At 37.5% G+C, this 24,490-nt stretch overlaps 1 protein-coding gene and 1 long non-coding RNA gene across 2 annotated transcripts in view; one reads left to right on the plus strand and one right to left on the minus strand.

Moving 5' to 3' along the window:
• The window catches only part of LOC149808077 (tetraspanin-9-like), a 148,818-nt gene extending 147,159 nt beyond the window's left edge, over nt 1-1,659 (minus strand). The window contains exon 1 of the mRNA XM_089973363.1: nt 617-1,659. Coding sequence (XP_089829489.1) covers nt 617-646 — 30 coding nt within the window. The 5' untranslated portion in view covers nt 647-1,659. The remainder of the gene's footprint in view (nt 1-616) is intronic.
• Nucleotides 848-14,550, plus strand: LOC149808078 (uncharacterized). Its single transcript, XR_016424004.1, has 3 exons — nt 848-984; nt 11,092-11,298; nt 14,415-14,550. It is a non-coding gene; the product is annotated as an uncharacterized LOC149808078 (long non-coding RNA).
• The last annotated feature ends 9,940 nt before the right edge of the window (nt 14,551-24,490 follow it).

The following is a 24,490-nucleotide window of genomic DNA, read 5'->3' on the forward strand; positions in this document are numbered from 1 at the left end:
AGTACCACATGAGTCAGACGCACAGGCACTTGATTCTGGGGTAAACTAATGTGTACAGTGTTACTAGTGAGTGTACACATTAGTTTACCCCAGAATCAAGTGCCTGTGGTCAGACGAGAGAGAGGCGGGTATCCACCCCTCTCTTAAAAACCTAGATGCAATTCTCTTAAATCATTGTTAACTTAGTATAATGTGTGGAGGAACTATATCATGTCTCCACATCTATACAGATTTCTTTAAAAGCATTACATGTGTATATTACCTGATTATGGTTTCTTTTAACGTTGATGAGATTACGATGACAAATGATTTCGCATCATGTACGTATTTTCATCGTTTTCCTCACTGCTGTGCACTTTACTGACTTTTACATAGTCTGATAAAACAGCCCCCTCCCCCGGGCAAACAAAGAAAAGTAACTTTGAGGACTGCTTTTTGGACTAATTTCTACAAAGCTACCCCCCTTTTCTGGTTTCATAAACTTCAGTTGTCTTTATTTTATGCGAACATACGACATAGATTTATTCATAGCTGCCCCATTATGTTTTTATACCCATCTATCCAGTATGCAAATTTTAAAAAAAAATTCATAACTATATTAGAAACTTTCTCTTACCTCTTTCTGTTCAGCTAGCTTAGAATCCATATTCTGGTCTTAAGAAATCCAAAGGAGTGGTAGAAAATGTAGTCCAGGCTTTCGTGCGGCACACACCAATCGAAAACACAGCTATGTCAACGAGATTCCGCGTTGTGGTTTCAAATTTCCCTTCAAGCATCTAACGCCGAAAAGTTCACTTCTCGAGCACGTATTGCTCCATTATAGAGATTTGAGGTTTGATATCGTCTACATTGCCACAACGTCACTGAAAGACAAAGCGTAGATCGTAATTACTAACTCTAAAAACCGTAATCTTAATGGCAAGTTGGTATTACTCCTCTTTAAATTGTGATGACAGCTCAGCAAAGTGTTGATCCAACGAAAAGGTAAATAACAGTTTTGATGACATATTTCATCAGCTTACAAAAGGAAACTGTTGACATGAACATTTATATATACACGATTCACAAAGCACACACTATTGACGAAATAATACCCAAAACCACGTGGCTACACCAACCAAACTGTTGTTTCTGTAAGGAGTATTTGCTGTAGTGAAAAGTCTTGAAAACCAATAACTGACATGACAGTTTCAATTACCACTACACTAATGCTCCATCCTCAAGTTTGCCTAGGATTTTTCGCGTTTCTTTGTCCTCCTTTAGTCCACCAATCCGCCGTTAGCTACACCCGACACACTATCGATTCCCGCCTTGCGATTTAAATTCTTCGCCACGCAAAGGTCTCCGTTATTTTATACAGTTGGGGTGTTCTTTCATCAGAAGTAGAACGCACTTCCTGCTGATAAGGATTGCCTCTAAATAGTCCTATTGATCTAAAAAAAATATCTTTTGTTCCATCCTTTGATTTGCTCTCCCAGAAGAATGAAAAAGGCTTTCAATGACATTTCTTATCAATGCAGCTGGCCGCGCTTTAAAGAGAATCCATTTATCAAGACCTAATAGGAAGTTTCTCGGGAATCTACATAAATAAACTTCGCCAGGTAACGTTTTGAATACAATATAATTTGGTGTCTGATTTCCTCTTACATTTATGCAGGAGGGTTGTCAAGCGCGTGATTGATTACACGTGGTGAGGAATTTCTTACCGTTATGTGCCCAAGGCAACGACAGGCCACGTTACTAAACTAAAATCCTAGGTTAGCCGGGAAAACGCGCGTTTCTTTTTCTTTGTTTTTGTTTTGTTTTTCACAAAGATTTGGTTGACTGAGCTTATCGTTTAAATTATGCGCGCGCTTATGGAAAGGCAGCTGGCTTGAGTCATTGTGAGAGAAATATATCATTTTGCACTACTTGACAAAGGGGTGCGGTTATTACTAACCAAAAACGTGTTTATTTCTGCTCATATTGCAAATAACATTATTTATAGAGCGAATCCATTAAAAAAAATTATAGAGATGGGTTACAGCCTTACACAAAAAAGGTAAAACAATACCGTAATTTATCTGTTTTCATTGTCATTATTTTTAGGGTGCCTTCTTAGAAACAAGATTTTATGTACACTTTGAGTAAATAGACACATAGGTCTTTGCTTTTGGTGCACTTTCGAGGAAAGTCGGGGCCCTTTTGAATTTTTGGAACCACCCCCAACAGTACAGTTGACCAGATCCAGCCCTGTAAATGTTACCCAAGGACATCTTTACTTTGTCGAATTAATAAAATTAAATAAAATTAATAATTTAAAATATCTCAAATCTTGTTTAGCATCTACTACTATAACAAGCTTTCTAACCCATGCACCCCCCCCCATACATACACAAGAATGATGTCATGTTTGGGGAGTACTGTACTAGAACATATCCATCCTCTTTCAATTAGATCCGTGATATCTACGTAAAATAGTCACGTAATCAATGGCGAAAAATCTTAATTTTGGAGCCCCCACCCATTTAAAGGAAAAGGTTGTTTCATGGGAATTATATGACCCCACTGGGCCTGACTACCACCATCACCACACATTTGTGGGGTTAATATGGGCGGTTGAAAAATTATTCCTGAAAGAGTCAGGGTAGGAGAATAACATTTAATGTCGACAGGCGAGATATTTACTACTATTTAGTAAATTAATAATATTTTCGAGTTCTCCAATGGGTTGAAATAAAGCTAAAACAGTTTGCTGAAAGATATGTGAACATTTTGCCCCATTTTATAAAATTGCTAACCTTGTTTATCACTTGTATTCTGTCCCTCTCTCTCTTTCTCACATCCTTCAATACCCACACACACACACACTTCTAAGAAATGAATTTAAAAAATTCAGACCAAATGCAATAAATTCTTGGGTTTTTTTTCCCCAAACAGACTGAAATGGACCTTGCTATAATTCGAACTTCTGTGCAGATTTTAGTTGCAGTGACACCCCAGCAATATTTCAGTATGGGTCAAAGTCGTAAAATTCCTCCCACCATTGACTGAAAGGACTGTAATAAATTCTTGTATATCGGCAGCTCTTAGTCCGTTCCAGCATACATAGCTGGTTAGAACGTCCGAAATGCCCACTCATAACGAGTCAGTAATTTTGTGGAGGTTCTTTACATATTCCTACCTGACCAAGCTTGTGGTCTTGGGGTCAAAGTTCAGTACTCCCCCCCCCACCTCCAGACAGTTGTCTGCTGGGCGGGTTTCCCTCCCGTATTCCCTCAAGAAGATTAATAAGCAACATCTACCCTGAGGTCTATAGTGCTGGTCATCGCTCTTTTTTAAATTTATATCTGTTTGTTCCAGATTTTAGTTGGGCTTTTTCCAAATTTTCGTGGTTGTCCTTACCATTATTATGATGTATGCGTGAGTACAATATCTCTTTCCACTCTCTTTCACATTTTACAGATGCCCGTTATGGATCCCTTTTTCTGTCCTTCCGGGGGTTTGGCGTGTGTGTGTGTGTGTGTCCGTTTTTCTTTTTTTTTTTTGAGTAAATAAAATATCCTTTACGTTCTCACTATATTAAAATTGGCGTCATCTCTATGTCCTCTAGCTCCTCATCAAAGTTCAGTGTGTAATAATCCTGTGTATGAGTATTTCCTTTGCTTCTTCCTTCTTCCGTCTTTTCTTCTCCAGTCCCTCTCCGTTTTCCCCTCTTTCTACCATGTCTTGTGATTGTACTTCTTTCTGTTTCAGCGCGTTCGTGATTTCATTTTTGGTTCTTTTGCTTTATTCTCTTTGCCCTCTGTTTTCGCCCATTGCATATTAGCTTGTTGATTGTTGTCGTTTGTTGTTTGCACCTGCTGTTGCTTCTGCTGTTGTTTATTATCTGTCTTCCTTGCATCTTTAAGCTGGCAATGCGACATATTCGCGATCCCACTTTGACGCAATGATTTGGATACAGAATTAACAAACTGAAGGCAAAACGGGTTCTTTTATCAGCTTAAAGGCAAGCTAATCCCAATCTCTTTATGACTGTTAAGAAGAGATTCGATTCGCCTATGCATAAATAATCTTCATTTCAAGGACAAATGGCACTTATGGTTTGATTCCCACACTGCTCAAACAAAGGATGCAATATGGCATGGTTTTATGTGAGAATGACAAGAGGATTCTAGAATTACGTTTCCAGGCAGAAAAGAAATGATTCCAAGTGTAACATCGGTTCTTTTAGAAGTACCAGAAAGGGACACTAGAGAAACTGTGTGAAACAGTTGTTGTGGAAACAGAGGATAAGGTTATGTACAACGTTCTGTTTACATTAGGTATGCATGGTGCACCATTCTTTCATTATAATCAACCGTTTTATATAAAGAAAAGAAAGATAGTCCAAAGAGGAAGTACGCTGGTACTTCCAAAAAAATAACAGTTCCAAAATACCCATATGCCACATACCAAATCTAATACTGAGGAAAAACCTGTATGATGATTAAATATAGTCGATAGTGATTTTAGTTTTTGACTACTATTCAACTGGACTGCGACAATTTACTAAACCCCTCCGCAATGGACAAAAGTGCTGATGCGGCATATAACTGATTTATAAACTTGCCGATGCGATATGTCCAAAACACTATCTCACAATGCGACATCTTGCCGGACGACAAACTCGCAAACTTAATTCTTCTAAGTCGTTGAGTAGAACTGAAACATGCTGAAAATTCGTCAAAATCCCTAACAAAATGATACGAAAATGAAACAAATAAACAATTAACACGTAAACAATTATTGCAATATTGATGCAATCGTGTTATCGGTTGTATTCATCAACAGACAAAAGTAAAGGAAAACGGAAGAAAAAAAAATACGCTGAACCCAGACTTTGTGCAAGAACATTGCCGATAACAATAGTCGTATTAATTTCATTCGAAAGAAAAATTTGCAAATAAGAGGGACAAAAAGGGAAAATAAGTGTGATAATTCAGAACACAAATTGCAGTGTCATTCAAACAATAATTTCATAATAAAATGATACATACCTGCATTGATACGTGTTTGTGAACCAGTAACAAATTCAACGGGATACTTCCGTATGAATAGATTCAGAAAAGGGTTACAATTTATTGACATGTCGTTCTTTGCCCTGATGCAACTATACAAAATGTTTTTTGTTTTTTTTTGAATACATAGTCTTATTAATACTGAATTGTCTGTTACACTGCGATGGCAGGTGCTACCGTCAGACTATTAAGCTGCAGTGCCAGGTGTGAACGTCAGACTTGTGGAACTGTCACATGAATTTCACGGTAAATTCTTCAGTGGTATGTATATGTAAATATGGAACGTAATTACTTCCGTCTATAGGGGCCCCGAGTGGCCAAGTGGTCTAAAGCGCTCACCGTTCCGGATCACTGCCATCTCACCTCTGTCTGCGTGGGTTCGAGTCCAAGGCTTGGCTAGGTGGGTACGTGGGAAAGCCTGCCAGTAGCTTCTCGTGGGTCGGTGGTTCTTACCTGGGTTTTCCAGGGTTCTTCCTCCACCGGTTATACTGGCCGCCATGTATAGCCTATCTTATGCTGAAAAAAGGCGTTAAACCCTAGAACAAAAAAAACTTCCGTCTATAGATTGTATTTAATACTGGACACCGAAAGGGATAAGCTCTTTATCAGGAGGATTCGCTCGTAATAAAGGGGACGAGTTGAAATTTAATGGAATGGAAACTAGTAACGCTGTCTGAGCGCTAAAGTGGTCTGAAAGATTGGGTTACCTTCGCAACAGAGCAAACGTACATTCATGGGAAGGTATGACCGTTAACTCTTCCATATATGCGTATTGACTAGACAGTATCGGGTTGATTTGTACATGAATATCTTTGACTTCTCTCTCTCTCTCTCTCTCTCTCTCTCTCTCTCTCTCTCTCTCTCTCCGGTGGCCTTGTGGTTAGAGCGTCCGTCTCGGATGCAGGTGGTCGCGGGTTCGAACATCGGCCGATTCATACCAAAGACTTATAAAAATTTTACTAACAGCTGCCTTGCGCTCAACATTAAGAGGTTAGTATTAGGACTCGTCGGCCTTGTGTCAGAAAAATGTGACTGGTGGGACATCATGCTACATGTCTGCGACATAATGCTCCAGTGCTAGACATCACTATAAACTGCCACACTGCAGACATCGTAGCGATATGACTGAAAATTTTTTTGGTAAATCTACGTTACAAATCCAAATCTCTCTCTCTCTCTCTCTCTCTCTCTCTCTCTCCACACACACATACACACACACACACACACAGAAGCAATTTGCATAAACAGCTTCAAAACCTTCATTAGTAACGTAATGAAACACTGTATTAATTGATCCTGTAATAAACCTGAATACATGCTAGTTATATTTAGGTCTCTGTTTATAGCGATGTGAGATTTTCGTGATTATTTGTATCGAACTGAAGAATATTTCTGAAACCGAGTAATTAGTCGATTTCGAGGAGAAAACCTCATCATACACAATATTCACGTGACTCTTTGCTTTATGGTGTGCAGCATTAGTGTGGTAAAATGGACTCTCCCTAAATTCTTAACATAAGGAAATTAGTAACTAGCAATGGCGTACTAAGTGGGGTGCGAGGGGAGGCCGTCCGCCCCGGGTGACAGCCAGAAGGCAGTGCCATCGGGAGAGCTGAATTTCCAGTACAAGTTTGTAAACTAAATGAAAAATTCGTCAAAGGAAAAGTTATTTCCAGTTTGTTTATGACAGCAACGTGCTGTTTAAAAAATCTACTTGCAAACACAATATATTTTTGTGTTTACATATTAAAATTATTTGTGGGGGTGCCAAAGGAAAGATCAGCCCCGGGTGCCAAATGCTTTAGGTATGTCCCTGTTAACTGGAGCTATGAAAAATTCTTTTTTATTATATGCTTTTACGAATCTATATTCAAAAACTAATTGACAGGAAAAAAAGAAAAACCAACAAGTTTTGTAAAACTTTTGAAACAATTTAATTATCAAAGTTATAAATGAATATGTGAGAGGAACTTAAAGTATTATGAAGTGCATGCAAACAAACCTTATCAAGGTCCATGAAAGTCCTAAATGAATGAAAACTTTCTTATAAATTTCAAAACTGGAAATGTACCTGTCCTCCAAGAACTGTGCCGTTGTCAAGATGGCGTTGTCCAGAATTCCTTCGAACAATTTAACAGTTCCAGAATAATATTTTAGTCCAAATAATGAACACTTTCTATTTCCACTGATCATTGCCAATTATTTGCTTTTCCTCTCGAATATTATCTAAGTACAACATAAAACAAATCTGCATTTTACAATAGGAACACAAGAAATTTGAATTAGTCCAAAATCGGAATGAAACTGATTGCTGTGGCGACCATATTGGGCGTCAGATCGGTGCCATTTTAATTTAGGACCAACTAGACAACATGAGATGTCATTAAGTGTAAAACCACACCCCCATCTCATGTTAATATTATCTATTTAGAAGAAGTAGCGATACCGATGTTGCAACCATATTGGATGTCTGAGGAACAACATTTTTATTTATGACACGGTAGACCATGAAATGAATGCGTTTGTGTCAAGTTTCAAAGCAATCTTCAACGTAGTTTAGGAGAAGCAGCGATAACAATCTTGTCATAACGGACGGATGGACAATCCCATAAGTTCTTCTGGTCATGGACCACTTGCATAAAAAAGAAATCATTGCGTTGCATTGTTCAATCGAATTTTCTTGGGCAAAAGTAGTCTAAAAATGTCCACAACGGTTTTTTTCTTCTTCTTTTTCTTAAGAGCAACAAATCGGTTCATCTCAAATCAACAACTCTCTCAAACCCTAATATTTTTATGATCAGCCAGTGAATGCGATTGAAAATGACACGAACTTACTAAAATGGGAGTGTGGGTGGTGTGCGGAAGGTGAGTCTAATTTTCTCCTCGGAAGCAGGTTTAATATAAAAAAATTTAAAACAAAATCCCTTTCTACGTTAGTACCGGACATGTTGCATATCGTGGTACCCCACAAATTAATTATTTTAACTCGTGGCTTTGCCAGTCCTTAAAAAGTCTCTATTTTGTAATACAGGATGAAATACATCCGTTATTAATGTTGAAAATATTTTCTGTGTATTAAGTGCTTAGGTCGATCTTTGACGTACATGGCGTGAAGTGCCGATCTCGTACTTGGAAAGTCTTTTTGATGAATCACACAAATGTAAAGTGTCAAATTAAAGCCTTTGGAACGTGTGGTCATTGGTGGATTAGAGAGAAATTATTTTTGTTGTTAAATACTTCACCTAACAACCACTGTTGTCTTCGGGTCCATGGAAATTGGGGAAATATGAATTTCAAGGCAGACTCATGCAAGCGTTGGTTTATGCCGTCGGTAGTGATATCCCTTGTTGTTACATTATTTTATAAAAGCAGTGAAACCCATTACCGTGTATATTAAATTTCAGCAATAGATTGTGAATAAGATACTACTGAACTTAAATACTGAAAAAATCTCGTAGAAATTATGTCGCAGAGGGTGTAAATGTGTGCATTTCCCCCCATTGATGCTTCTGTGATTGTTCATACAGTTGCCTATTCGATGGTTGATACAATTGCCTATTCGATAGTTGGTACAATTGCCAATGCGATAGTTGCTACAACTGCCTATACGATGGATGATACAATTGCTTATTCTATAGTTGATACAACTGCCTATTCGATAGTTGATACAATTACCTATGTGATAGTTTATACCATTGCCCATGCGATAGCTGGTACCATTACCCATGCGATAATTGACGCAATTGCCCAAGCAATGGTTGATATAATTGACCATGCACAACATATTGTCGAATTAACCAACATTAAGTTTTGCACATTAAGTTTTTTATGCAGTTGTCGCTTTCGATGATACAACATGGTAGACATTGTCAGTAAATATGTCTTCTGACACGCACTCTTAAAAATCGTATCGAAGAAGAAAACAGTTTGGGATGTGTTTGCTTTTACAACATCAAGACAGCAATATTTATGTGCGTTTAAGAGAGAGAGAGAGAGAGCATTGTAAGGATTATTGACGATTACTTATATAACCAAGTGTTTGTCTTTAATTATGTGCATCTGATTTGCCTCTAATTTCACAGTTAAGCTTCCAGGCATGTCATTGTTTTTCAGAATAATCCGAATCGCTTTAGAATATATCGGTTTTTGAAACTATTCCTTATTGCAGATAGACTGCATTTGTTAAATACTGACCTTAGCATGTAGGATTAATTGTTATATGCAGGCAAGTTCTGTATTTTTAGGCCTTTCACTTCTCCTAGGCAGGATCAACGTCCATTACCATACATCAGTCTACTAACGAAAACATGTTCTTATCCCGCAATTTACTACATGATCACATGCAAGTGTCATACAATGGACATATACACTAAATGCCACCATGTACAAAATGATTTCCGTTCGTCCTGTTCTATGGGTGACCTTTCATCCTTGATTTCCTGAATCACATCTCCCCGTATCTAATGAAACCTTTACGCCGTATTCCGCCTTGGTAAATACAATCAAGGACTTGCCTAATTGGTGGGTAGGACTGTTCATACTTATTACCAGCTAGGAAATCACCATATATTGAAGTTATGGCTTTTAGAGTCCAATCATTATATAGTAAGCTCAAACAAATTAGAAGACACATAACATTGTTTCCAAATGCATCAGATGTTTGAGTGATAATTTTGTCAAGGAAACAGTATAGAGGAAATACGCATAGAGAGACGGTGATGTAAATCTGAGAAACTGGCAAAGCGCGTCCTAGATCAAGGCGGACGAGGTAAATAAATGTCAGTTACAAACACAAACATGTAAACAAAATATATAGTTACATACTGTTTTGTTATTGAATCCAAAATAAAGAATCTAATAATCTAATTCTAATATATCCTTTAAAAGCAGGAAACTGTACATTTGCTTTTTTGCAAATCGATTATTTTAATTTGTCAAGACTTCGTGCTACATGTCTGCGACAAGATGCCTCAGTGCTCGTCATCACTATAAACTGCCACACCGCAGCCTTGTAGCGATATGAGTGACATTTTTTAAAGCTACATTAAATAATCCAAATCACACACACACACACACACACACACAATTTGTCACGAACACTCTTCGCATTTAGCTTACCCGCGTGTGACCTGTTCAACTGAAACAAAGCTAAGGTAACATATATATATATATCCACCCAAAACTTTGTCCCGGATAACATTTCAGTCTCATTCATTTGTGGCGTCCACTTGTGGATATGCCGATTGACCAAGTGCCTTCAACCCAGGACCGGCGTTTGGGGGTGGCAAGTGGGGCGACCGCCCCAGGTCCCGCTCTTGAGGGGGCCCTACGCTTCATGCCTAAGGTCGTCCTTATGAGAGCTTGTCAAGCTATATTCTCCGGGAAATTGGAAACGCTGATACAGGCCGCACGTAATGCACGCAAATCGCGAAAGTTGATCTAGTCTAGACATAATCAGTGTCTGCAGTAACATACCAATCGAGATACCGATACTCTGGCCCCGTGCGGTCATGGTCGGCCCATGGCCCCGCGTACTCCTAACGCCGCCTCTGCTTCAGCCGTTTCTGTTGACTGTTCAGTGGATTTCTTCGTGCAGGTTTAAACAGCTAAGTCAAGATCCTTCATTAGGGCATTTTTCTATGTGGTCATTCTTCTTCACGTCGCTTTCGGTCATATTTAGTTAATCATTCGGAATTCTGCTTTATTTCATTCACAATATGTTTCCCCCACTTTAAAAGTCTTTTCTGAGCAGATGTCTGCAAGCATTTGGTTGTTTTGTTTTATTTCTTATTTTGTCTCACTAGATATGTTTCGTTTTGGAGCAGGCAATGATGATAGTAAATCTAACCTCTTTTCCTGGCCTGTAGTGGTTGTCCGCTTTTTTGCGAATATAAGAATGTGGATAGAACACCCACATTGTTGAATCGCATTTGTTATTTGAGGGATATGTTCTTTTGCTTCCATATGTTTTCAAATTCACTAAATGTCGCATCTGTTTTCCCAATTGTAACGTTGAGCCTTTTTTTCTTTTCTTCAATCGACTCGTCATTAGCGGTGTGTCTGTCCAAGTAGGGAGAAGTAGTAGTTCACCCTTTGTCCAGTCCTGTAATGGTTCCTCCATTGTGTACTAACAGTCAGTTGGTGCAACCATTTGAGAATCGTCGAGCCGCCATCACAGGGATTTCTGCTATAATGATGTCCATTCCTGGTGCTTATATTAGCGATTAACGCACCTCGGCACTATACTGGCCAATTCAAGGTAAAGTTTCTCCAAAAAATGAAGGACATACATACTGACTGAAGGGACGCCTTTAAGTGTAATATCACCTATATTAATTGAAGAGACGCTTTTAGTGTAGCAGTAACTATGATTCAAGAAATGCCTTTTATGTGTAGTAGCAGTATACTGAGCGAATATATGCCTATAAGTGTGGTAACAACCGTATTGATTAAAGGGACGCATTTAAGTGTAGTAGCATCTATATTGGTTGAAGAGACGCTTTAAGTGTAGTAACAACTGTATTGATTGAAGTGACGCCTTCAAGTATAGTATTAACTAGAATGATTCAAGAGACGCCTTTATGTATAATAGCAGCTATACCGAGCAAAGAGACGCTTTAAGTGTAGCATTAACTATGCTTCAAGAGACGCCTTTTATGTGTAGTAGCAGTATACTGAGTGAAGATATATCTTTAAGTGTAGTAACAACTGTATTGATTAAAGGGACGCATTTAAGTGTAGTAATAACTGTATTGGTTGAAGAGACGCTTTAAGTGTAGTAACAAATGTATTGGTTGAAGAGACGCTTTAAGTGTAGTAACAAATGTATTGGTTGAAGAGACGCTTTAAGTGTAGTAACAGCTGTATTGATTGAAGGGACGCCTTTAAGTGTAGTATTAACTAGAATAATTCAAGAGACGCCTTTATGTATAATAGCAGCTATACCGAGCAAAGAGACGCCTTTAAGTGTAGTAACAACTGGACTGAGTTATTTTTCATCCAAGGAAACAGAATAAAAAATATGCAAGCTGTCATGAAGGAGGAGTGTTGGTCTTAAACGAAGAAATTCGAAAACTGCACGTGCAGCAAAACCTTTCAGACTGGTACGATACCAGCCAGTTTGATGCGTATTGTTCTTTCGAGTACGTGTGCCATGGTCACAGCGATAACGTTAAATGCACGTACCCTCTTGAGCTTGTTTGTTGTGTGTGTGTGCATGTGTGTTAGTTTCACTTCTTGTGCAATCAACCGACAAAAAATAAAGTTCCAAAAATAGAGCACACTATTAAAATAATATTACATGTACACGAATCACTCTTGAAAGATTTTTGCGAGACTCGAAGTTAAAAGTGATAAATCAACACTCGTAAGACGGAATCACTCATTGAAAGTATCCAGTAGTGGCCATATCCAATCATTGAAAGTATCCAGTAGTGGCCATATCCAATCATTGAAAGTATCCAGTAGTGGCCATATCCAATCAATTAGTGTATTTAAATAGGTGCTTGTGCGCTAAGAGCAGTAGGCTAAACAAGTATAGATTTCAAACAAATCAGATAAAACCGTGATTAATGTATATAAATGAAACTGCTACTTTACAACCAATAGGAAAATGATGATTCAATTTAATATCTTGCAGTACAATTTAAATGTTGCTTGTTTTCACAAATGGATGAATTATGTACGTACTTTTACATTTTGACATTGAAAAACCGATCAAAAAGGACCTCCCTTTCAATATATCACGAAAAGTTATGAACTTTGTTTTTATTACATAGTTGTAAAGTGAATTGCATCAAAATTCTTATATCGTGAAGATACGCCAAATGTACTCTACTTTTTTTCTCGTTACTTAAGCCGAATGGAGGTGTGTGTGTGTGTGTTTTATGTGCAAAAGAGGAAGAAACAAACTAGCACTTGTATGCCTCTAAAACAAGTGCCCCTGACTTAAAAGGCATGGATCAATGGTTATATTCCTGTAGAGTCGAGACAAATGTAATTAAAGTTGAGACAAATGTAGATTACTCCGTCGGTAACAAAGAGTAAAAGATATACTCTTCTGAGTGCCAGATTTTTCTTATGATACACCTCATAATTATGTAATTAACATAACGTTCATTACTTACGATATCTATGTAAGGCTAACACGATTTTCGTCTAATTTTCTATATCAGTTATTATGCTACGTGTTTAGGCTCGAATAAACAGTAACACAAGAAAGAGTGAAAACAACAAGCTTTGAAAAATATAACAAATAATTTATTTCCCTGGAAAAATACTGTAAAAATTAAAAAAGAATACGATTTTAAGAATCAAATCCAAAAATAATCTAAGAATAATCCACGAATAGAATTTTAGAAGTCCTAATAATAAAATGTTCTAATGATTTCAAGTTCGAGCCCCGACGAAGAATCCAAGATGGAAGAAGATGGCGTATGATGTAACCTATACTGTTAAAGTCTACAGTACCTTGTAGAAACGCAATAATTATTCCTCCAATTTTTGAAAATCCGTTATTGATTACTGTACCCTCATTTACAGAGTTTGAGCTATGCTTATTCACTTCTGCTTTTGACAAATGTACGTGCTTGTAAAATGACGGTGCAAAAAGAAGACACAAGGAATTATGGGTATTATTATCAAATACTTATCTAATGTCAAAAAATGAACTCTGCTCTTTTACTCTAAAAATTGGTTTTTACACGAATTATTAACTTTTATTAAGACTCAAAACAATTCATGTATGCAATGTATCAGCTTTAATTATATCGCATAAAATGACGCCAGTGGATGATGACAGCTTTACACTGTACGTAATACACCTGAGTACAAGCAATATCCTCACTTAATTTCCTGCATTCAGTGTATATCTTCACACATTCTATGAAGGTAGGTAGACTTTGCCGGATTTAGGCCTAAGCTAAATAAGCTACAGCTTAGTGCCTCACAGTCCGAACTCAGTCTGAAGGGACCTCTCAAATTTATTGTATACCAAATAAGGCCTCTACAGCTTAGTGCCTCACAGTCTGAACTCAGTCTGAAGGGACCTCTCAAATTTATTTTATACCAAATAAGGCCTCTACAGCTTAGTGCCTCACAGTCTGAACTCAGTCTGAAGGGACCTCTCAAATTATTTTATACCAAATAAGGCCTCTACAGCTTAGTGCCTCACAGTCTGAACTCAGTCTGAAGGGACCTCTCAAATTTATTTTATACCAAATAAGGCCTCAAAAGCTTCCCATAGCTTAAGGCCTCGCTATGTCTAAATCCAGCACTGTAGTCAGTCATTTTTTATATATTAATAATAACCTATACAGTGTGTCATATGCTTCCTTAATGCTTATAAATAATGTTCTTTTCTGTCTTTTTTTCTAGACTGCGAGGCAGGAAAGATGGTCTATACTGTACTTCGTCCCTTGCAATACCCATTTTGTCGATCAGCTATTGTATTTTGTAGTATATAAATAAACGGGAAATGTTTCTTGAAAAAAAATTCCTTTGCTGAGAAGAATTGGACCTTGCCTGTTGATAAATAACTATGTTAGACATATTAACAACATTCTTCCGATACTACATACATTTTATTTTAATGCTTTAATTTCCAAATAGAGTAAAATTTCTGGCATGATTGAAAGAAAACATTACTTCGTTTGATGACTCTTCAAATCAAAACAGGAAGAGATTCAAATTACATAATGCTGGAATCGTTCCACACACCGGGCCTGTTGTCAAATGAAATACAAGATATTGTCAGTTTAACAGCGTTTAATATGACTTTCCATTAAATACAAACTATGATTTGAAACTATTGCAACTATAAGCAGTGCGAGGTGTATGTGGTGCCCGTTTTTTTTTTGAGGGGTCTGGGGGTCGTGTGTGTGTGTGTGTGTGTGTGTGTGTGTGTGTGTGTGTGTTATCTGTATTTTTAACGTAGCTTTAACAATTTTTCAGTCATATCGCTACGATGTCTGCAGTGTTACAGTTTATAGTGATGTCTAGCACTGGGGCATCATGCCGCAGACATGTAGCATGATGTCCCACCCAGTCACATTATCCTGACACCAGGCCGACCAGTCCTAACACTAACCTCTTAATGCTGAGCGCCAAGCGAGGCAGCTGTAAGTACCATTTTTGTAAGTCTTTGGTATGACTCAACCGAGGACCGAACCCACGACCTCCCACATCCGAGGCGGACGCTGTAGTCACTAGGCCACCGGAGCGGTCCTGGGGGTGGTTGTGTTTTGGGTCAAATTAGTTTCGTTTTAACTTTGTCACTAAAGTTAGTCATGGAATACATGGTTTCTGTAATGGTCTTAATAAAACAAGGTTATGTCACCTAGTTTTATCCTATTTAATGTCAGTTTTGTTCGATAACATTTCATATTTGTGCCAATCTAACTTCTTTTAAACAAGGTAAAAATGGAAAAAAGTTACCCTGAGTCTATAGCTTAGTTATAAAGTTGTCTGATTTTAAACGCCCTTTAAAACAGTACTTGTTTTGAAACGTTACAAATATGTTCCTAAACCACAACTCAATAATGATGATTTTTTAAAATTAAAGTCGTGTGCGGCCATTCGACCATGCACGATTAACTGAATATTAAGTATATCCATTTGCTTGTTTAATGAGAAGTTAAGCTGATTAAATTCATCCGTAAGCTTTGATGACCTGGAGAGACGCTGTTCTACACTGCATAATAGAAATAAAGAAAAAACTTCTATAACTGACTGTCCATTTAACTGATTTAGTAGAACATGCTTTACATTCATGCCAGTCAAACGATTTTGCAATCTTTATTACGCAGTTGGGGTGACGAGTGCATTCATCACACCATCGTCTCAGTACCGAGTCACTTATTAAAGCAACGTTGGCACACAATGTCATGTATTATAATTTGTGTCAAAAATAGCTTGCATTAAATACTTCCTTATTCATATTTCGTTCTGCAATATCCAACTGATGAAATGTTCATTTTAGACCAAGCCACGTCTTCATTCACAGTGTTTTATTATCGTGCTTTTAGGCGGTTTGGGAAGCGATTTACTTCTCTTCTCCAGTATAACAAGTTTCCGGCATGTAAATTAAGCAAAGTTTTGCTAAACCGGTCAATATTTTTTTTGACATTGTTGTTCCAAACTTCGATTAGTCATCAGTCAGAAGACTCACGCCCACCTCAATTTTCGTGTTACACTGTGAGGGCGGATTTATAATAGTGGCATACCACCATGACCAAGGATTCCTGCTAGTTATATTTCTAACTTGAATTACATACAAATTTAACCTAAATCAAACATACTTAAAATATTAGATCCAGGTTATGTACCGGTCTGTTATCAAACCTCTGTCGATGTAAAGTCGGGGGGTCGGGGGGGGGGTGTTTTGAGAGAGAGAGAGATCTTTAAAGAAAACTCATATTTCACGTTTGTCCCTAAAACTAAAGTAATTGCCGAAACACGTTTACGCTTATTAATTAATTTGCTTGTCCAAGACATGATAAGGCAATTTGTTTTGTTTTTCTGATTCAATTATCCCTCTTTCTTCGCGGAACCTAGAATAGCGAAAACAATTCAGAGGAAGGATAGAGAGAAGGAAAATTAAAACTGATTCAGGCATTGCCAATATTCTCGTCAGTATCGAGGAGTCTAAAGCATTTCCACATTTCCTGAAAATAACATCTACCCCATCCTCTATTTTGTCACATGCATATGAATACGAAAGTCATTAGTCATGAACCTTTCAGACCCGTAAACATACACAAAATCTGTGGAATTGATTCATCAGTTGTTTTTTAACGAAACATCAGCATATAAAAAATTTTCGTGTTGAGCCAAATATAGTCAGGTGTCTTTCCAAGAGAAAAACCTCAACACTCGACCCTAACTGGACAGGGTAGGTCTCGAACCAGGGCCGGCGCTACCATATAGGGAAACTAGGCAGCCGCCTAGGGCGCTGATTTCAGGGGGCGCATTTTTAAATTTTTTTTTATTGTTTATAAATTTGGAAATTGATATTTTCCGGGGGGGGGGTGTTTGCACCAGAATCTAACCTTGCCTAGGGCGCCAGATAGTCTGGCCGGGTCTGGTGCCGGCCCTGTCTCGAACTCCAATCCTGCTAACAGAGAATCTAGTATGCTAACAACTTAGACCCTGCAGCTTATATGTGAAACCCAATACTACAGACATCGTGTAATTTTACTCAGAATTTCCGTCAATAAAAATAGTCTCGAAGGACAATCAAAAAGCTGTTATGACAATAATAACAACAAAAGACGATGGAAATATTTAGTTTTTATTTGTGCACGCCTAGGGTTATGTCATACATCGCCACATAATTCATGATCCAATGTGAGATAAGGAACGTGTGTGTGTGTATGTGTGTGTGTGTGCCAATATTATCAACATTACGATTACACATCTTACGTGCTGACTGTTATGTTCTGCGTGTTTTATACTCTACGATCTCGCCACAGAATCTTATTTTAGGTTACCACATTTTGGTACCACATGCCCGCAGTTCATCAATGTAACGATCCGTTAGTTCACACGATACGCTATTAAAGTTTCTCACTTTTTTCCATGTTGTAGTATCGCGTCTTCTCGCGCAGACAAGATAGTGTGAATGTTAACTATTTGAAGCAAGTTTTGACAAATAGGGAATACATATTTAGCTTTAAATCGATCGGTTATATTTTATTCGTAATAATTATAAGTAAATGGGATTCGCCTGCTTTCAAACCTAGCAACAGGCATTTTGTGTGAAAACTCTAAAACATTACAAAGCTTACCGTCTCTCAAAAGTCGGCTTGTAGAGATTATAATGATGAAGATTGCTGATTTCAGGCTGACTATGTAATACTTTTTAATACTATAACTCGTGAGATTTCTTTGACAGTTGTGTTGTAAATATGTCACTTTTCTTTAATACTTAGCTATCCGATTTTCTATAAAAGCGCGAAGTATGCACCGAAAATCTAGTACCCATAAGCGGTGATTATAATTTGTTGTTTACGTATGTGAGGGTGCAAATTTATGTCGATCTATCAAGAACACATTAATTTGGGCCAGAGAACAATTAAATAGATTTATGCGGACAGGCGCTATAATGCAATGATTTCTAATGTCTATGTCAGGAGAGGAAGAGATTCTTAATTAAGCCTCCGTTTATTTAACCGTGAGAAAGACTAGAAGATGGCAGGTAACTTCGATTTTATATCTGAACTGTCAGAAATTGAAATTCTCCAGAACAGTAATTCGAAAAAGTAAATGTGAAATTGACCCCAATTTTGGCGCCTAGTTATAAAAGGCGGTAAATATATTTCATCCTGATTGGTTAAGCTAAATAAGGGGCGTGTTTCCAAAACTAAATTTCCTGGCTGTAAATAGCGCCCCCCCCCCCCGAAAAATCGAATTAGTCTGCATTTTTCCTGCAAGAGTGAAACTATAAGGGATTCTGTGAGGATATTTGGAAGAAATTCTCTCATAAACATTTATCAAATGGGCCGGATGCCTGGGAAGACAACGGACACAATTCTGGCGGTATAAGCGAACAAAGCTTGAAGCACGAGGTATTTGCGTCAATTTCATATAATTTATTGATACCGATATTATGACATGCATGAATTTATTTGTTTAAATTCGTAGATGAATATTCTTGATATGCGTAAAACTGTTGAGTTCATCTGAATTCGTACAATAATCTTCTTTATATAAGTTTGAAAATTAGTTGAAGTTGTCGTCTTGTTTGTATAGGAATTGGGTATTCTAAGATTTCATGCATAACTTTAGTTGATATGAGTTACGGGAATCCGTTTGTATTCACGGATCTTAGATGATTTCACATATGATAAAGAGAGGCCCCGAGTGGCCGTGTGGTCTAAAGCGCTCTCCGTTACGGATCACTGCCATATCACCTCTGCCTGCGGCGGTTCGAGTCTCGGATTCAGCCAATGTGGGTATGTGAGAAAGCTTGCCAGTAGCTTCTCGTGGGTCGTTGGTTCTTTCCGGGGTTTTCCTGGGTTCTTCCTCCACCATTAATACTGGCCGCCATGTATAGCCTATCGCGTGCTGAAAAATGGCGTTAAGGCCCACAACAACAACAAAATATGATAAAGACTTGAATGTGTGTATTCGCTGAAAATAGCGTAGTTAAGTCATATAATGAATTGCATTCATTCACTTGTGTAATTGAGACGAGAATGGAACTGTTATGTCTCGTGTGCTGTTAATGTGAGTCAGGATCGAATAGCTATTAGTAAGTACATTAATCAGATGAAACTAGGTTTGTTTATGGTCTGCAATTTTTAGCTGACCAGATAGCCTTGATATCTGTCTGAATTCCGATAGAACGATATCTGACCATATTTCAGAAGGGGAAATAGCTCTGCTGACGTATACAGTAAAGTATCCACTGACGTATCCAATTTCCTACTGATACAAGTATCTACATATCTTCATGCTTACGTATCCACCTATCCACACAAAGTTTGAGGGCCGGAAAGAGGCGAGACAGTAGGGAGGTTGGAGGAGAAAATCCAAAAAGCGGAAGGACCGAGAGGAGCTACTACCGTGACGTTGGAGTGAACTGGAATGCACAGGTTATGAAGTTGTACAAGGCAATGACTTCCATCGTTCACTCGATTATATGATGAACTAATTCTATCATTTAAAACAGATCGGATATTTATATAAATATATTTGTGTTTGAAATTTGGTGAAAGATTTATTCCAAAAAGAAGTGTATCTTTCTAATGTAATGTATTATCCCATTTGTTTATGTAATTGATTAAATTTTTGTTTTCATGTACGGGGGCTCGAGTCATTCTGTTCTATATATCTGCTCAGATCTCTATTTATTCCACCTATAAGTTTCACACGTTATATTAATATTTACTCGATCCGGGCAATAACTCTGAAAGCGATCATCTCCTAGATAACGACAACGTCATAATACCACACCACCAGTAGCAAACCCCTACAACGTAATAAGTACATGAGACCGATCCATACCTACTGGTTGACAAATAATTAAATGAAAAAAGTACTCTCAAATCATTAAGTTGTGAGTATAAATAAATAATTAAACAAGTCGATTTTTTATTATTACCTTCACCTTCAACCTGAGAATTATCTTTCCCACTTCCGCACACCTTTCAGAAAAAAACTGTAATGATTTACTTTTTCCTCCCGTTTGATTATTCACAGTTGCTTGGAAAGAAAAACAAATAACAGTTCCTCCGTATTGAACCCAAAATGTATCGATAAAAGACTAGCACGTCTGATTTTATCTAGTAATTAAGCCATCAATTGCAACCTCAATTAAGCAGATGCAAGATAACACTGAGCATAAATAAGTCTGGTGCGCGATTCGTTAGAAAGAACTGTGTTGCACGGACATATTACTGCACGGAAGAACTACGACAACGAAGAAGCAGGCGAACGGGGGGGGGGGGTTGAGGAGTAGGAGGAAGACTTTACGTACAATTTATTAAAAAAATGGCAATTTTTGCCGTCATATTAGAAGTCATTATATCTACTAAAAATGTGTTCTGCATAAGTGACAATTATCACTTGTATGTTGTTAATGTGAAAGCCATGACCTTTTCTGAATAAACGACATTTATCAAGATTGACATTGTATATTAAAATTGGTACATCAGAAAGAAAGAAAGAAAAACAGATTGACAGTTAAACGTAAATACGGAAAGAAAGACAAACACTGGTACTGGTATTTTTAAAAAATAAAACAGAACACTTCTGTATTGCAATATCGTGTACAGTTAAATTTCATAGCTTTGTTCTTGATGTTGTTTCTATCCTATTTTCCTACGTATGAAAAATATAGATCTGTCATATACCTATTTACAATACTGCGGGGAAAATGCAAGACTAATTAGTATAAGAGAATAGTAGAATTAGTTGCACGTGCTTAATTTCTATCACACGAAGCCTACCGAGACTGAATCTCAATGATGTTTCCTAAAAAGGAACTGACACCTAGCTTGAAATTTGCCTTGTATGAGGTGGAAAATTGGTTCTCTTAAATGAATTTCACCAGGCACCAAACTTAATTAAAATGCTGATTACTTGATATTACGAACAACGACCAAATGCATCTGAGACGGTTTTTGAACTGACAGCTAATGTGCCAAGTTGCCAATATTTTAGGAAAATGTTGTATTGAATTGTTCCATCAAAAATCAGAAATAAAATCTACAGAAATACTGTTAGTAATTTAATAGAATAATGAGTTCAATTTGCTTTAGCGAATGTTTATCAACATTATTTTGTCCATCGTAATCTGTATATGTTGGCACAGAATCTGCATCCATATCATTGATATTGGGGATATAACGGATCTGTGTGTGTGTGTGTGTGTGTGTGAGAGAGAGAGAGAGAGAGAGAGTTTGAGGAAACCACATTTATCACAAGAGCTTAAACTGTTCAGTGATTCTAATTTACCATCTTAGAAACATCGAATGATAATAACTTTCGGAAAGAAAAAAAAAACTTGATTGTAACGACTGTCATATTTCTTTGTCATATTTATGCATGCATATATGCAACGTTTTCTAAACGAACCTTGTAAACAATGATGAGGGCAGAGACAACGAGAAATAATGTAAAGAGGCATCTGTCGGGAAATTGTTTCAAATATTCGTTCAATTGGATGCCCATTTTAAATTGTAATACTGTGTCCTTTTTGGTGGATTTTATTACCGATATAGCCAAACCTGCTTGTGTTAATTACACAGGACATTTCACCATACATCATATCATAATACCTTTAGAAGAATTGTTTTTATATGAGTTATCAATTTTAAAAAATCCTTTATGCACAAACGCCATTGCTGATTGCATAGTCCCCAGATTGTCGGTGCGCGCTGAAGAGCTTCCTTTCAAGGGAGATAAATAAATTTCCGACAAGGCCTATAAGCAACACAAGACAGCTACATTTAGATATTACATGCAGACATAATACGAATTATTTTGTAAAGAAGTTTCAGATTAAAGACTTCTTTCGTTTTAAAGCAAACTGCTTCATCTGTTGGATTGAAATACATGGTGGCTTTCTGTCTCAAATGAATCTAATCGGAAAGATCAGTCACAAGGTACTTTATCGATCAAAGAGACTCGGTGGCTTACTGGTTGGTCACGGTTTAACGACACACATGAAAGAATATGAGGAAACTGAAGTAAAGTGCCTTGCTCAGGATCACAACACGGGCTGGTCTGGACAGAATTCGAACCCATACTTATATTGCCGCGTTGACGAGAAACGAAACATCAGGATAATCTTCTCCCAGAAAATTAAAAAACATATTATGAAAAATTAAAATGTCCTTCACAGGAGAAATGTAAGAGTGAATTATCCATGTGGGGCATCCTTACATATATCAGTATGTACTATATACGAATTTGTATCGGTGAATGCTGAAAAGGGCCTCTGCGTACAGCTATTGTTTATACTTAAGTGCTTCTTGAGCATTGATATTGCATGGTATAGTTTGATATTTTGGCTTGATCCATAACGCGAGGTGTCCCAAACGAAATCACAACCGGATGGACATTTATTGCCCATACAATTATATTCCAAGAATTCGAAGTACGAGTTTTATTAACGAAAAGGCAGGAAGCGGACCGAAGTGTTTTAACTGGTAATGTGGCTTGTTGCAGTTTTGCATTGCTGTACAAACGTTTATACCGACAAGTCGTCATCATACTTTTATCCTGAACTCAAACATTCCTTAAGAATATTTTATCTTAATTATTTTTCCATGATATTTCTATCACTTTAGAGAACAAGACAAACAGTTTAAAGGTTTATTCTTTTTTCAGGGTAGATTAGCATAGAAGACGAGTGTCCTTGGCTTATTAAAAAAAAAGCCAGTAGAACTTGAAACGTTGCAGGTAATAGTAAAAACTAAGTTGTAATATCCAATGACATTAAATTCTCTGCACCAACTAATGTAGAGTCAATCCAACTCTTGTTTTTCAAGATCTAAGTGAGGAATTTAGCATAAATTGTAGGAACTATTGTGTTTCGACACATCACTCTGCTATTAACTGTTTCCTATATCTCGATTTATTAGTTTTACCTATTGCATTCTATGTATTATATACCTGAAGTTGAATTTTTATTTTCAATATCACCCACGGGTGCAATGATATGAGAGAGAGACAGACAGACAGAGACAGAGAGAAAGGGAGAGAGAGAGACAGACAGACAGACAGACAGAGAGAGAGACAGACAGAGAGACAGACAGAGAGAGAGGTTATTTAGTAGATATCTAAAACAAGATAAACGTTGACACATAACAAAATAGGCTACCTGATTCACTTACTCATTAAGCGAGCAAGTAATTGACCGATCTATCGATCTATCGATCTATCGATCTATCATTGATCAAAAACTGAAAGAGACGATGTGGTAAGTAACTAAGATGATTGGATTGTCAAAATGTCAACTTTCAACATTCGCTGCTAGAATGAATTACCACAATCGCCTATTTACGTAACGTTGTGTAAATCTTGAAAGCCTTAGATAGCATGCACCTGCAGGTTGTGACAATAACATCGTAGTTTTATACGAATATCCACAGACAAATCCAACAGCATATTATAGCCATGAATAATTCATTCTCAATCAGCGCAGCATGATGAAGTGCCGAGCTATATTAAACACGAACAGATGACAGGTTCCATAATAAGCCCAACCGAGATGGAGTTAAAGCGGACCTTGGACTGTCATTTTGCCAAATGATTTAACTGAAGTGAATGCCGCAAATTAGGCCATTAATTTTGTCTAATATACCGAGAGTAAGGGGAAATCATTATAAGCCGGTGTTATATAGAGCTTGTTCAAGACGCAGGAAAAACAATTTACAATTCGTGAATGTACATACTAATTGTATTTAGATTACACAGGGAAGAGGATTTAGTAAGAATCAATGGAGTAGGACACACACCTATGACAGCTTAATAATATTACACATTTATGAATTTAAGCTCCGCCTTTTATGTAGTAAACTCTCATACAGGAATATTGTTATCAGGGCCGGATCGGGTCAAGTGTGTGTGTGTGTGTGTGTGTGTGTGTGTGTGTGTGTGTTGGGGGGGGTAGTCTCCAAAATTTCAACAAGGCCCTTGCTTTCCTCGAAAGGGCACGAAAGCAAAAGTCTATTTGTCTGTTTACTCAAAATGTGCATACTACACAATGAACGTGCGCAAGAATAAAACGATGGTCAAATTTCAAGTGACAAGTGACTCAACATTTATATGTACGTTTTTTCTAGCTGGGAGAGGGAGCGTCCGGAAACCCTGGACACTACCCCTCCGGCCCTGGCTATATAAAACGCTAGATGCATAGTTATTAGGGTTTAGCTCCATAGCGATCGCTTGCACTAGGACCAACTCCAACACAGGAATATCGCTACATACTTGAAGTGGTTGAG

The sequence above is a fragment of the Sinohyriopsis cumingii genome, chromosome 1, assembly GCF_028554795.1.
Source record: "Sinohyriopsis cumingii isolate HCF-2022 chromosome 1, ASM2855479v2, whole genome shotgun sequence".
Classification (NCBI taxonomy): Eukaryota; Metazoa; Mollusca; class Bivalvia; order Unionida; family Unionidae; genus Sinohyriopsis; species Sinohyriopsis cumingii.